General features: G+C 44.6%; 1 protein-coding gene across 1 annotated transcript in view; it reads left to right on the plus strand.

Moving 5' to 3' along the window:
• sdc3 (syndecan 3) overlaps nucleotides 1-12,941 on the plus strand; it is a 46,677-nt gene continuing 33,736 nt past the window's right edge. The window contains exon 1 of the mRNA XM_072676227.1: nucleotides 1-401. Coding sequence (XP_072532328.1) covers nucleotides 348-401 — 54 coding nt within the window. The 5' untranslated portion in view covers nucleotides 1-347. The remainder of the gene's footprint in view (nucleotides 402-12,941) is intronic.

Below are 12,941 nucleotides of genomic sequence, written 5' to 3' on the forward strand. Positions count from 1 at the left end.
TGTGTGTGAGAGAGAGAGAGAGAGAGAGCGAGAGAGGGAGGCTGGAGCTCGCTAATTGTGAATCCGAGAGGACCCGAGCTCACCAAAAAAGTGTGAGAAGAGGAGAGAGCAGAGCAGAAGCAAGAGGCCGTGCGCTGCTCCCTCGCGCTCCGTGTCGCTCCTTGTCGAATTCAGCGGGATTAAATTCCTCCGCGCTCGCGGGCAGACGGATGTACCGGCGGTCGCCCGCGCTCAGTTCGGATCCCGACCACTGAGGAGAAGAGGGGCTCGGGTTGTTTTTTTGTTTTGTATTTTCACTCGTGGAGGAGAAGCGGGGGCGCGTTGCTGCTGCAGGCGTCCGCAGCGCCATGAAGCTCCCGTGCTGGATGGCTCTCGCGCTGCTGCTCGCGCACTCTGTGGCGGTAAGCGGAACGCTCGCGCGCTCCATTGTTACTGGGATTTGGGAACCTCGTGGGTGCGTGTGTCCGTGTCTGTGTGTGTGTCCGTGTGTGTGTGTTTATGTGGGAGTCTCTACTGTCTTGTCTGTGTGCGTGAATGCACGCACGGGCACTCGGAAACGAGTGCGCTCGCGCGCGCGTGTGTGTGTGTGAGATGGCATTGTTCGTTAGGTGTGTGTGTGTGTAGCCTTGCGTGGCTGATGCTCACGGTGCGCGGCGGTAAATCTCGAGGCGACCCACATTTGTCCGCGGGCCGCAGACGGCGCGTGCGAGGCGGCGTGTCGCAAGCAGCTCGCGCGCTCCAGCCCCCCCCCCCCCCCCCCCCCCAACCACACACACACAAGTCGGTGGAGGGGGCTGCTCCGTTTGCGTTTAAATCGGTGTGTGTGGATATGTGAACGGGTGGGTGGGTGGGTGCGTGGGCATTGTAGGTCAGGGACACACACTCGGCCTGTGCCCCCTTTCACGGTATCCTGTGTCTGTCTTGATGCGTAGTAACCTCTGACTGTGTCTGTGTGTGTGGTTGTTGGGGTGTGAGTGTGTGTGTGTGTGTGTGTGTGTGTGTGTGTTTTGGGAGGCTATAATTAACGCCTCTCAACTGATTACGCGCTTTTGTGGGGTTTGGGCATGCGGAGTGGGGTACGAACAGCGGGAGGGGGGCTAAAGGGCAGATAAGGCTGTGGTTAGGGGCAGACTGGGGTGGGGAAGGGGGCAGACAAGGGTGGGGTTGGGGCAGCTCGGGTTGTAGAGGGGCTGTTAGAGTGGGTGGAAGCGCCTGCAGGGGAGCGCCACAGCGATGACGTCATTTGGAGTCTCAGGCCTTGAGAGAGAGAGAGAGAGAGCGAGGAGGAGAGAGAGAGATGATTAGAGACAGTGGGGGCAGAGCAGTGGAAGCTTCTTCTGGCCGCATATTATTGATCTCACAGCTGTTTATGAGAAATGAGCTGCAGAAATGAGCGGAGAGACGAGAGGAAACGCTTGTGTTGCATTCATGAAGAGTCAGTGCTGATCGCAATACTCTGGAGCTGCTCAGCCCAGTCTCTATCTACAGCATCTGTAGCTCGCAGTCCATTACCACGGCTCACTGTATTAGTAAAAGAGGATAACCTGAACACACATTTAATAGAAGCCAGTGGGCAGTTCTGCAGAAGCGCCATCGTACTGGCTTCTGTTAAAAGTGTGATTACAACAGAACTGTGCATCCGCCTACCAGCCAGGGGGACCTGACCTTTGCTGTCTCCCGGGCAAGTGATTCTGTCCCCTGCACTTTTTCACACATTGTAAATGCCCTGAATACATACTCTCTTACTGGGGCCAGATCTCACATCTCACAGCAAACTTCTCAAACTATTTTTATACAGTGTATTAACGAGGGTGTTGTGTATTAATGCATTGATGTTTTATCCTCTGTTGCTGTTGTCTTAACTAATGACATGTAACTGGCCAATATTTTTCAGCTATGTGACTGATGCTGTGTCCCAAACCAATCCACCTCCCTAAGTAGTAAGAAATAGTGCACCGCAAGTAGAAGTTAAGAGGTGTAATGGTACATGCATTTGACCTGAACTGTCACAGTGTAGATGTTACTGTTCGTATGAAGATTGTGCAGTATCCTGTGTGCAAAGATCAGGGGCACTGGAAGAGATTTTGGGCCCCACACCACTAACAGTGCTGTCAAAAAAATAATATAGTGCATTTTTATGGCCCTTGCCAGTCACAGGCCCTTAGACTAATCCTAAACCCCCCTGGCAATGTCATGCCATGTTTCTGCGTTCAAAGTGCGTCTGAAACGCGATTGAGTTGAAGGTATCTTCATCACAGTGCTTCACTTCTAAGGTACTGACTCATGAGACAGCACAGACAGCACAGGCAGCAAGGCATTAACGCAGCTGCCTTCCGATTTGGACACAGCCAGGAGCTAGAAGACGTACCTGCTTCTTATCAAATCAGAAAAGGTGTTTTCAGCTCTGAATGGTTTAATGTGGCATATGTGGCAGAAAGACACTCCTCCTAATGAACTATTTTACATTATTATTGTATTTATTGTATTTAGTTACAAGCGTTGTTTAACAGTTGTGATCTATTGCCTTGTGTTTTTACCAGCTGTACAGAAAAACATGGCCTTTGAGAGAGTGTGTGTTCACGGTGTACACTTTAGCACTGCTTAATGCACTATTACGTGGCTGTGGCAGCTACCTCAGGGAGAACTATACGACGCTAGCTGGAACAGACTGTAACTTGCACGACTGTGTGTTCAAAATAAATGAGAGAAACCAGGCCTGATGCTTTCAGGGGTGTTGTTGCTTTTGGTACACCCTTATTTTTACCCGTGTTTTTGAGATGGGACATTAGGTATGCTAAGAAGTTGTAGAAATGGCTCCAGTGGCTGATTATTGGTTTACTGAGCCACTTGTGGAAGTAATAAATGTCCATATAAGCCAAATGTCTGGTTATGAATGTGTTAATTGAGGTAAACTGGACGTCGACAGATGGTTCTGTGACGTTTGCATGTGTGCTGTCTGTGACTGCTGAATGTGTGGCTCTGACTGGGAACACATTACACCCCTCAGATGTTTCCCCCCTTTTATTGCTTTTTTAAAGGGAATAATGGTCCATATAATTTGCCTCTGTGAAAATATGTTTCTACAAAGTAACGTCAATTAAATAAAAATATCTAATGTAAAATCATGACCTCATTCAGCAGAGGTCCCAGCAATTGGTGCTAGTAGTCTCACAGAGTTCAGTGAAAGTGTCTCAAGTGATTTTAGGGTATAGGCACCTGTCTGGAAGGTCTGGTCACTGGCTAATCAGTATTTCTGGCTGAAAATATACCATAAAGACAAGAGAACAGGCCACACAACCATCATAACGTCCAAATAATGAGTAACGTTTCTGAATTTCTATGTGGGAGTACGGCCTTGAGGGAGGGGGTAGTTGTAGTGTGTGGTATAACTAACCCCACCAGGTGGAGGCTGCATGTTACTTTGCTTAGCTCTCTCTGTGAGTTATTTATATCATTAAAAACAGTGTTATATAAGAGGGAGAATACATGGAAATACGAATGGATGACCAGAGTACCTTCTACCTGACCTGGTGTTATACACTACATGTCCAAATGTCTGTGGACACTCCTTCTAATGAACGCATTCAGCTACTCGTACAAAAAATAGTCATCGGGACATTTGTGAGCCTAACTTCTTGTCTAGTTCATGTAGAGAAGTATTGGGACACCTGCTCATTCATTGTTCTTTTCCAGGATCAAGGGTATTAAAATAGTTTATCTTGCTTTTGATAGAGTAACTGTCTCTACTGCCCAGGGAAGGCTTTCTACAAGATTTTGGGTGAGCATTGCTGTGAGAATTTGACTGCATTCAGTGACAAGAGCGTTGAAGTCAGGATGTTAGATGACCCCACTTCATCCTCAACTATGCAAACCCATCCCAAAAGTTTTGGATGGAGCACCAATTATTGTTCCAGAGAACACAGTTCTATTGCTCCACAGCTCAATTCTGTCCAGAGTGCGTTTACCACTCAGTTGTTGATGTGGCTCTGAAAGGAAGTCCAATGTGAATCAGTTCTGTGATGTCACATCCTGTCCATGCTACCCTGCCAAAAATAGAGCTTAATATAGATCTGGAAATGTAACTAAACAGACACACATCTCTTCCTCTCTGCTGTGTGCGTGTGTGTGCGTGTGCTGAAGATCATGTTGGTCAGTGTTTTGTGCTGCAGACGACAACAAAGACAACCATACAGAGAGAGGAAGAGAAGAAAGAGAAAATGAGAGCAAGAGAGAGAGAGAGAGAGAGAGAGGAATGTGTGAAGCAGTTGGACACAGGACATTTTTCCCCCTGACTTTCTCACTTAGTACAGACACATTCACACAAGTATAAGACGAGCTGCAAAATCTTGATAGTGGTTTGGAAAATACTTCCTTCAGCTGTCCAGTTTTGGTGAGCCTGTGCCACTCCTGCCCCAGCCTCCCGTTCTTGTCTGACCATTCTGAGATGCTTTTCTACTCGGCACAATTGTACAGAGTGGTTATCTGAGTTACGGGAGCCTTTCTCATCAGCACTTCTAGTAATACTCAAACCACAATAGTGTCACGCAAAAATCCACTAAGATCACAGTTCTCCCCCTTTCCAAAGACAGATGTCAACATTACTCGAAGCTGCTGGCCTTATTCATGCCTGTATTGGCATGATTTTATGCTCTGCACTGCTGCTACACGTCTGGCTGATTAATGTTTAGATGAATGAACAGGTCTGCCTAAAATATCGCTGGGTGAGTGTAGATTATACAGGTGGGATTTGTTCAGGAAATTTGAATACAACAGAAGTGCTGGAGGTATCGCCCCCCCCCCCCCCCCCCCCCCCTTATACTCACTCCTCCTCTGTCCTCTGATTCAGGATAGATTAAGTTATTGTAATGCAAAGGCGTAAGACTGGGAGCAATAAATGGCCAGTCTTATTTCGTTCATTTTAAATCATTTGTAGGCCTGCTTTTTCCTTCTGAAGCCTACAAAACATCACACTTGTGATGTAGAAATTCTAGGCCGATTCCAGTTCTAGTATGCACCTATCTGTAGATGCAGATAAATCAATGCATAAAGATATTAATAATATTGAAATAATGAATAATAAGTGCTGTGGAGCTTCAATATCTCTGCTGTCCAATAAAAAAAACATGTATCTCCATTTTTGTCCTTTTTTAGTTTTCCCCATGATATGAACCCTCTAGCTGCTCTGTACACTAGTATAAATAATTCTGGATCAGTGGACCAATAGAAATGCTCCAAATTATGTGGATTAACTCTTGTTTTACTTTAACTTTAAAGTTGAGAACATGTTTGCCCTTTTCTGTATACACCTTTTTGGAGGTACATGTTTTGTTTAGTGGACAGCGACAAAATATAACTATCCACCGCCTTCCAAAGAAGAGGACCTGTGTCTATGGTTGAAGGCACTAAATTGAACACAGTCTCCCAGACGTTTTCATCCCTACGCTTGCTCTTACCATTTAGTGGAGGGGAAACTCGGTTATGAAGCAGAAGTAGACTAGAGGTTCGTTAGCTATGCTCTAAATATCTCTACATAATGTCAAACAGCCTGTTGGAATGTTGGGTTAGCATAACAAGCTACTTTATGAATAGTGTCTATAGAAGTGGCATACTTTAGGCTGCATTTACTTTGAAAACGATATAGCCATAAGCCATAAACCATAAACAGTGGGCGTGGCAAAGTGGGTGTAGCAAAATAAAGTGAATACTGTGTAAAGGTGTTACTGACTGCATTATACCTAAGGTGTTACTCAGTATCCAATATCAAAGGTATCCATATTTAAGGGGTTAAGGAGTAAAAGGGGCATTTGGTGTGGTTTATGTGGTTTGTCTTAAAGCATTTTACTTTCCTAAGCAATGTATGAGCATGTAGCAGTGGCTAGAGAGCTGGGTTATTGATCACAGGGTTGTAGGTTTGATACCTGGGTCTGCTAAAGCAGCCACTGTTGGGCCCTAGCGCAAGGCCCTCTCGGCTCCAGGGGTCCTGTGGCATTTCCAATATGGGATGTGAAAAGAAGAATTTCATTGTACTGCGTGGGTAATGATTAATTCTTCAGTTTACATGGTGTTCTGTGTAATTACTGAATAGTGAGCTTTAAGCTGTAATAAGACTGGGAATGTACATGGTTCCAATCTATATGTGGGCCCACACTTAAGTTTCTCGTGCTAAACATTATACCCTCCACTAAAAAATCTGATGAATGACTGAGCTATTTAGGCCCAATTAAATACTTAAAAAAAATTGTGGGCCAAAAGTACTGGGACACCTGCTCTTTCATTGTTTCTTCTGAAATCAAGGTTATTTAAAAAGAGTTTATCCTGCTTTTGTTGGAAAAACAGACTCTATCCTCATCCCCAACTCACAAACTTATCCCAATAGTATTGGATGGGTCACCATCCTTTATTTCAGAGAACACATCTCCACTGCTCCACAGCTCAATTCTGGGGGGCTGTATACCTCTGTAACCCATACTTGGCATTAGGCAGGGTGCCAATAGGTTCAGGTTTATTTGCTCCATTTACACATCTGTTTCAACAGTGGGTGCAACTTAAAGTAGATGATTGCATTCATTAGAATGAGTGTCCACATATATTTGGCCATTTAGTGTAGTTACCAATTACTTAAAACTCATCAGATTAAGAAATGAATAATAAGCCATGTGCCCCCGAGGTTAACTGGAAAACAGTGGTTCATTTAAGTGTCAGGGTTAAGTGTCTTTACAACTGGGCTGTCTTTAAACTGAATGAGCTGCCTCACACTCACCTCCCTCTGACCTCCACCTATCTTCCACGCTCCTCCCCAGAGGCGGCCCCACAGGTGATGGATGCTGGCGGGTGAAATCTGGGTCACAGCACCAGTATGGATAACCGTTTATTACCCCACCGCTTTCTCACCTTCACACAAATGAAACTTTTGATTTAGTGTCTGCGGCGCCGCAAATGCTTGTCGATCGAGCACCTAATTGTGATTGAGCGTAAATGTAAATGTGTGTAGCTGTCGAGATAGCTGCTTGTTTACTGGGGCGCGGTAAATACTCTGTGTCCAATACGCCAGGAGCACTATTTACATAGAAAATGAAAAGAAGGGAGAAAAGAGAAAGGGGGGCGAGTGGGATGCAGGAAGGCAGAAAGATAAGGGGAGAGAGGGAGAAAGGGATTGGATGGAGAAGTGCAGGGCCGCTTGCTCTTTCCCAGGAGACTGCCTTCTACCTGCTCCACAGAGTCGCCATGACAACCACAGAGCACAGTACAGTCACAGCTTTATCGCAGCCTCTCTCTCTCTCTCCTCTGTCTCCCTCTCTCTCTCTCTCCTCTGTCTCCCTCTCTCTTTCCCTTTCTCCCTCTCTTTCTATAAATCCCTCTTTTCCCCCCTGCTCCCTCTCTTGCTTGCTAATTAAGATGCTGCTCCAGTCTGGTGGGGGAGGAGAAAACCTCTACCTGAGAGACAGACTCTGGGAGGGAGGAGAGGTGGAGGAAAGGGTGATGTAAATGATAGTTTGTGCCTCTGGTGTGAGTATGTGTGTGTGTGTGTGTGTGTGAGTATATGTCCACGTAAGGCTCCAGAGATAACCCCTCAGCTGTGTTTCAGACGTGTGTACAGTTCCGTAGATGGTAGTTTGCAACATTGTGTCCCTGGTTTTTAATAAAAAATAAAAAAAAACCTGCAGTGGGATGGAGAGTGTGTTTTTTTCTTTCTTCCCCAAAACGATGAGCATAAACTGTGTGCCCCAAATTTCAGTGCGTTTGTGTCTGTGCTGGACTATAATAAGACTCTAAATTAGAGAGCATCGGTGGGACGGGCTGCAGAACCACAATGAATGTAAAAGGTTCCATACAGCTGCTCTATAAATATGAATATGGCTACTGTAGCCAGTTGGACACTGAGGGAGAGGTGGGGGAGGCTGTGCGTCTGAGCGTGTGTGTGTGTGTGTGTGTGTGTGTGCTCAAGTGTTTGTGTGTATGTGCAGTCTCTTCCCCGTGCTCTTTCTCGCCTCCCTCTCTGTTTGTTTGTTCTGCAGATATTCTCAGGGCCTCTGGCTGAGAGTGGGTGGGGCAAGTGACGCGTTTCCGTGGAGATCGAGGACCCACTCGGATAATTGGGTTAACGAGAGTTTAGGGGCGTGGCCGCGGACTCTGGGGAGATGTGGAATGTCGTTAACGTTACGGTGGCAGGGTGGGGCGGAGGGAGCATTTGGAAAACACTTAAGACAACAACACAGCAGGTCTGGAGGAAGAGACGTAATAATTCTGGACGAACACAGTAGAATTCCTGCGGAACGCTGCAGATGGTCCATGTGTCCGTTTTGGAAACTGCAGTGCTGATGGCGTAGAAAATAGCGAATGCCCACGCATCATCTCAAGCCCTCTCCCCAGCTATCTTATTAAGCTAAGCTTAGGTGGACGGTTCATGTGTGATATATAGGCCTCATAACGTTGGTGTCTTAGTATACGCAACTCATTTCTTTGAAACCTGCAGGGTTATATACATGTGAAAGAGTGTGAGAAAGGTAAAAAAAAAGAGTGATCGAAGTTTCTGAGTGTGTGTGTGTGTGTGTGTATGAATCGCAATGTGTGTGTGCTTGCTCTTTCTGAAGGTCTGAGAAGACGTCCTGGGGAGAGAATTGTGAATTATTTAACACTCAATCCCCATGGAGGCAAGAACAAAATGGAGACCATACTGTAGAACACACAGACACACTTAGGCACAGACACACTCACACACACACACTTAAACACACAGTCATTTCGGTTAGTATATAGTGAGCAGGATTAAGACAGTTGCTAGAGAAATGCATTCATTCAAATTAGCAGAGGCCTGTTTGAGGAGGCCTGGGCCGCCGGGCCTTTGGTGCATTGCGAATATGGGCCAGGAGCTGGGATGACATATACCATTAATATTATTCTTCTAAATAGTAACATGAGTGAACACACACACCATTATTTCCTGTCCATGTTGTATCAGTGTGCCCAGTTCATTGGATACTCTTCATTTGAACTGAAATCTCTCCATCAGGTGAACAACACATGCCATTACTGTGGAGCAATACTATGAAGATTTGATTGCATTCAGCCACTAGAGCTTATCGAGGTCAGGCTGTAGTATGAACACCACCCCAACTCATCCCAAACGTATTAGATGGAGCACCATCTGGGGTGGCATTGCTGGGGGGCTTTATACCCCTCTAGCCTTTTGACTGGCTTTAGGCATGGTGCCTAGCGTAGTCTAAGGCAGCTTTTAAGACTGTACAAACACAATTTTTTGTAATTATTCTCAAGTCTTACCGGACTGTGTTGCTGTCCTCTCTGGGTACTCTCGGCGTGGTGTGTGATTAGCTAGTTGAAGAGATTGTATCCAGTTATTCCTTCTCTGGTTGGCCGAGCATTAAAGCATTTGAGCCGCTCCCCAGGCTGACAACACTCCTTTGGCTTCTTGGTGCTGCGGTACCTCTCTTTTTTCAACAATGCAAAGGTAAATACAGTATGACATTCCAGGGCTCCTTTAACATCAGTTAACATTTGTCTTGTCTGCTCGGTGCTTTTCTTACATAAGAAGCCCACATTTTTAGCTTGTTGGGATTGAACGTCGATCCACAGCTTGTTGTGAGGTTTTATGAATACTCGGTCAGGGGACACACAAACAAGAGATGAAACAAAATGTGCTTTACTCTCAAAATGCAAATTCACACACTCACTCACACACAAATCGCACACGGCCCGAAACACTCTAGATTGTTTTTTCAATGAGCGGCTGTCTGCTTCGTCAGACGGCTGGATTTCACACCAGAACGTCCACGTCCGCACTTTTCTGTCGCTTTTCTCTCGCTGTCTTTCTCCCTCTGTCTCTCTTTCCTGCATAAACACAAGGTCTGAACCTTCAGTATAGTCTCAGTTGCAACTTTATCGCCCCATGAGATCTCTGAGGGTTTTTTATTTTTTTTGGTAATTATTCAGAGCTCTAATTCCTGTGAGAGTGAGAGATGTGAGAGCTTTGTGCACGTTGAAGTGCAAATTGATATGGCATCTTTACAACTCGGTGGTAGCCCTGCCCAAAACACCCGGCCACAATGCTAGATAAGCCAAATCAGTGCTCACATATTTTGTATAAAAATATACACCACACAGTCTCTTGAGCTGAATTATACACTACACCTACATAGGAAAACCCCTACATGCTCAAATTGACTAATCTCTGCTGATAGGTTTTACAAGCAAGGATTTAAACTGTTTACATCACTAACAAAAAGGACCAATTATAGGATTACTGTTCACACTTTTCTACTGTCTTTTATTTGTCCTGTAAACTTGAGTAGTTTAACATGTTGGTTTATTGAGACTGCATATATATATATATATATATATATATATATATATCTCATGAATGTCATGGCAGTTTTGGCCTTTCAAAGATTTTTTTCATCAACAAGCTTCTGGCATTTTTTTGGTTGGACATTTGACCAATGTTGGCAATTGGCAGTATTGGTAGATTTTGACAGTATTGCCAGTATTGGTAGAGTTTATGTAAAATTTTTATTTTCCTTGCATGAACCCAACTTTTAAGCTCAGTCCACTTTTAAGCTTCAAGTTCTGATCTCAACCCTATTTTTCTATAGGGTTGAGGTCAGGGCTTGAAGGTCATTCCAGAAGCTTAATGTTAGCCTGCATTATCCATCCCACAACCACCTTTCATGTGTGTTTGTGGTCGTTATCCTGTTGGAACACCCATTTATGTTTTATCCGTCTAGCTGATGGTTTGAGGTTATGCTGAAGAATTCTGAGGTAGTCCTCATTCTTCATTTGATCTGCACTGAGCTTCTTGGACTCTCTCTCTTGCATTATGCGTTGGTCAATCCAATGAGTCCTGTCAACCCTTTTTATGTCTGCATATTAAGTTACCAGCTGTAGTCAATCATGATCACTAACAGGAACTTAAGAGCCCTTGGCCTTGGTGACTTAAAAGACATTCTGAAACTTTAAGCACCACTGAATTATTCATCGAAACAAGTATTTTATCAGAAATGAAAAAGGTGTATATTGTACACTCAAAAAGAATGGTTCAAGGAAACCAGTGAATGTCCAATATTGCTATGACATTCATGCCAATGATGAGTGTATGTAAACAACCGGCCACTAATGTAAATAAACAAGACAGGAGACCAAAAAAGGAGCCACGCAAAGCAGCTGCTTTTGTGTTTGCTTTGATGATGAGGCAGATGATAGGGTGTTTGTGTTGCTGTCAGGGACGTAATGTTCACACTACAACTGTTATGTGGTCAGACGCAACCCTGAAATGACTGCATCACAATATATCTTCAAGATGATTATACCCCGTTGACACCAGCACTTGGCTTTGTCCACTTGCGATCAGGTGAGCTAGGAAATACACTGATCAGATCTACAGTGGCATCTTTCAAGGGGTGGGATATACAAGTGAACAGTCAGTTATTAAAGGTGATGTGTTTAAAGTAGGAAAAATGGGCAAGAATAAAGGTCTGTGCCACTTTGACAAGAACCAGATTGTGATGGCTTGTGAGGGTTAGAGCACACCAGGCAGGTCTTGGAGGTGTTCCTGGTATACAGTGGTCAGTACCTACCAAAAGTGGTTCAGGCAAGGACAACCTGTGGACCAACAACATGGTCATGGGCACCTAAGGCTCACTGATGCTATGCACCGATGCAGCTTACAGGACTTAGTGCCAGATACCACAGGAGGCCTTTAGAGATCTGTTGTGGTGGCACCAGGAGGACTTACTCAGTATTGGGTAGGTGGTGCTAATGTTATGGCTTTTTATTTTCCTAAACTTTTTTTTTAGAAAGCTAATTACCCAACCCACATCAGTACGATCATCCCATCACATGTAAAGCTCCCGACACTTGGGAGTGCAAGGACTGACACATGCCTAGCTCTGATGCCTTTGACGCCCGTGCCAGCCAGCATTACATTGAAGTAATGTAGGGAGAGGGAGAGAGCAAGGCCAGTTATGCTCACTTTGGCTCCTGCTCTGAATTTGAACCAGTGATCCCCGGCCACATGGCAGCGCCTAAGTTCCCTGGACTGTTCTTAGCCTGTTAGGGTTATGGCTAATTGGTGTATATTAATGATATACTCATATAATGTAATATGAAGCAATTGTGATCCGATTGTATGAGGTACCGTATTTTGATACTGGCACTGATGTTTGGGTGTTAGTTTGGAAAACACAAGGCCAGTTCAGACTTTAACTTGATTATACTGGACAGGATGAAAAGTGGAGAGAGACTCTTCTGTATTACAGAGCTTTGGAAGGGTTTGTAGAAGAAAAATACTTATATCCATTGAAATCTCCTTCTTGATAGTTCCTTTCCTACAAAACACCACTTGTGAATCAAGACAAAGCATAAAACATTTGATGTAAGAAGATCTTAAACCCACTTCCTGCATTTGAACACTGAACAATGTGTTATGGGCTAGCCCTTTTGATAGAATGCACATTATTACATTGTTCAGGATTGTATTGTGCACAAATGATGTGTGTTGAATAAACAGAACATGGAATTCCTCATCAGAAAGAAGCTGCATCATGAAATTCGTTTACCGCTTTGAGTTGAAGGGATGTTGGAATTGCAAAAGAAGAAGACAGGAGTGGGTTACGCACATAAAAACGTGTATCTTCCAAAACAAAGCTGACCTGAAATAGCTGGTTTGGTTGTTTTGGGTGGAATGCAGTGAATGCTGGAACCGCTCAGCATTTTCCATGGGATAAGAAGAGAAGGGAGAGAACAGGAAATGGTACAAAAAAGGGCTGCTACCTGCATTCAGTACCACTCTAAGACATATTTAAGATTGGCATGTGTAACTGGCAGATTTAGCTTTAAAATAGATGAGAAGGAGAAGTCCTTAATGGGTGTTGATGGAAATGGTGGCAATAAAAGGACTGCCGAGAGATATCCAGACTTTATCACTGGCC

This window comes from Salminus brasiliensis, chromosome 3 (genome assembly GCF_030463535.1).
Source record: "Salminus brasiliensis chromosome 3, fSalBra1.hap2, whole genome shotgun sequence".
Classification (NCBI taxonomy): Eukaryota; Metazoa; Chordata; class Actinopteri; order Characiformes; family Bryconidae; genus Salminus; species Salminus brasiliensis.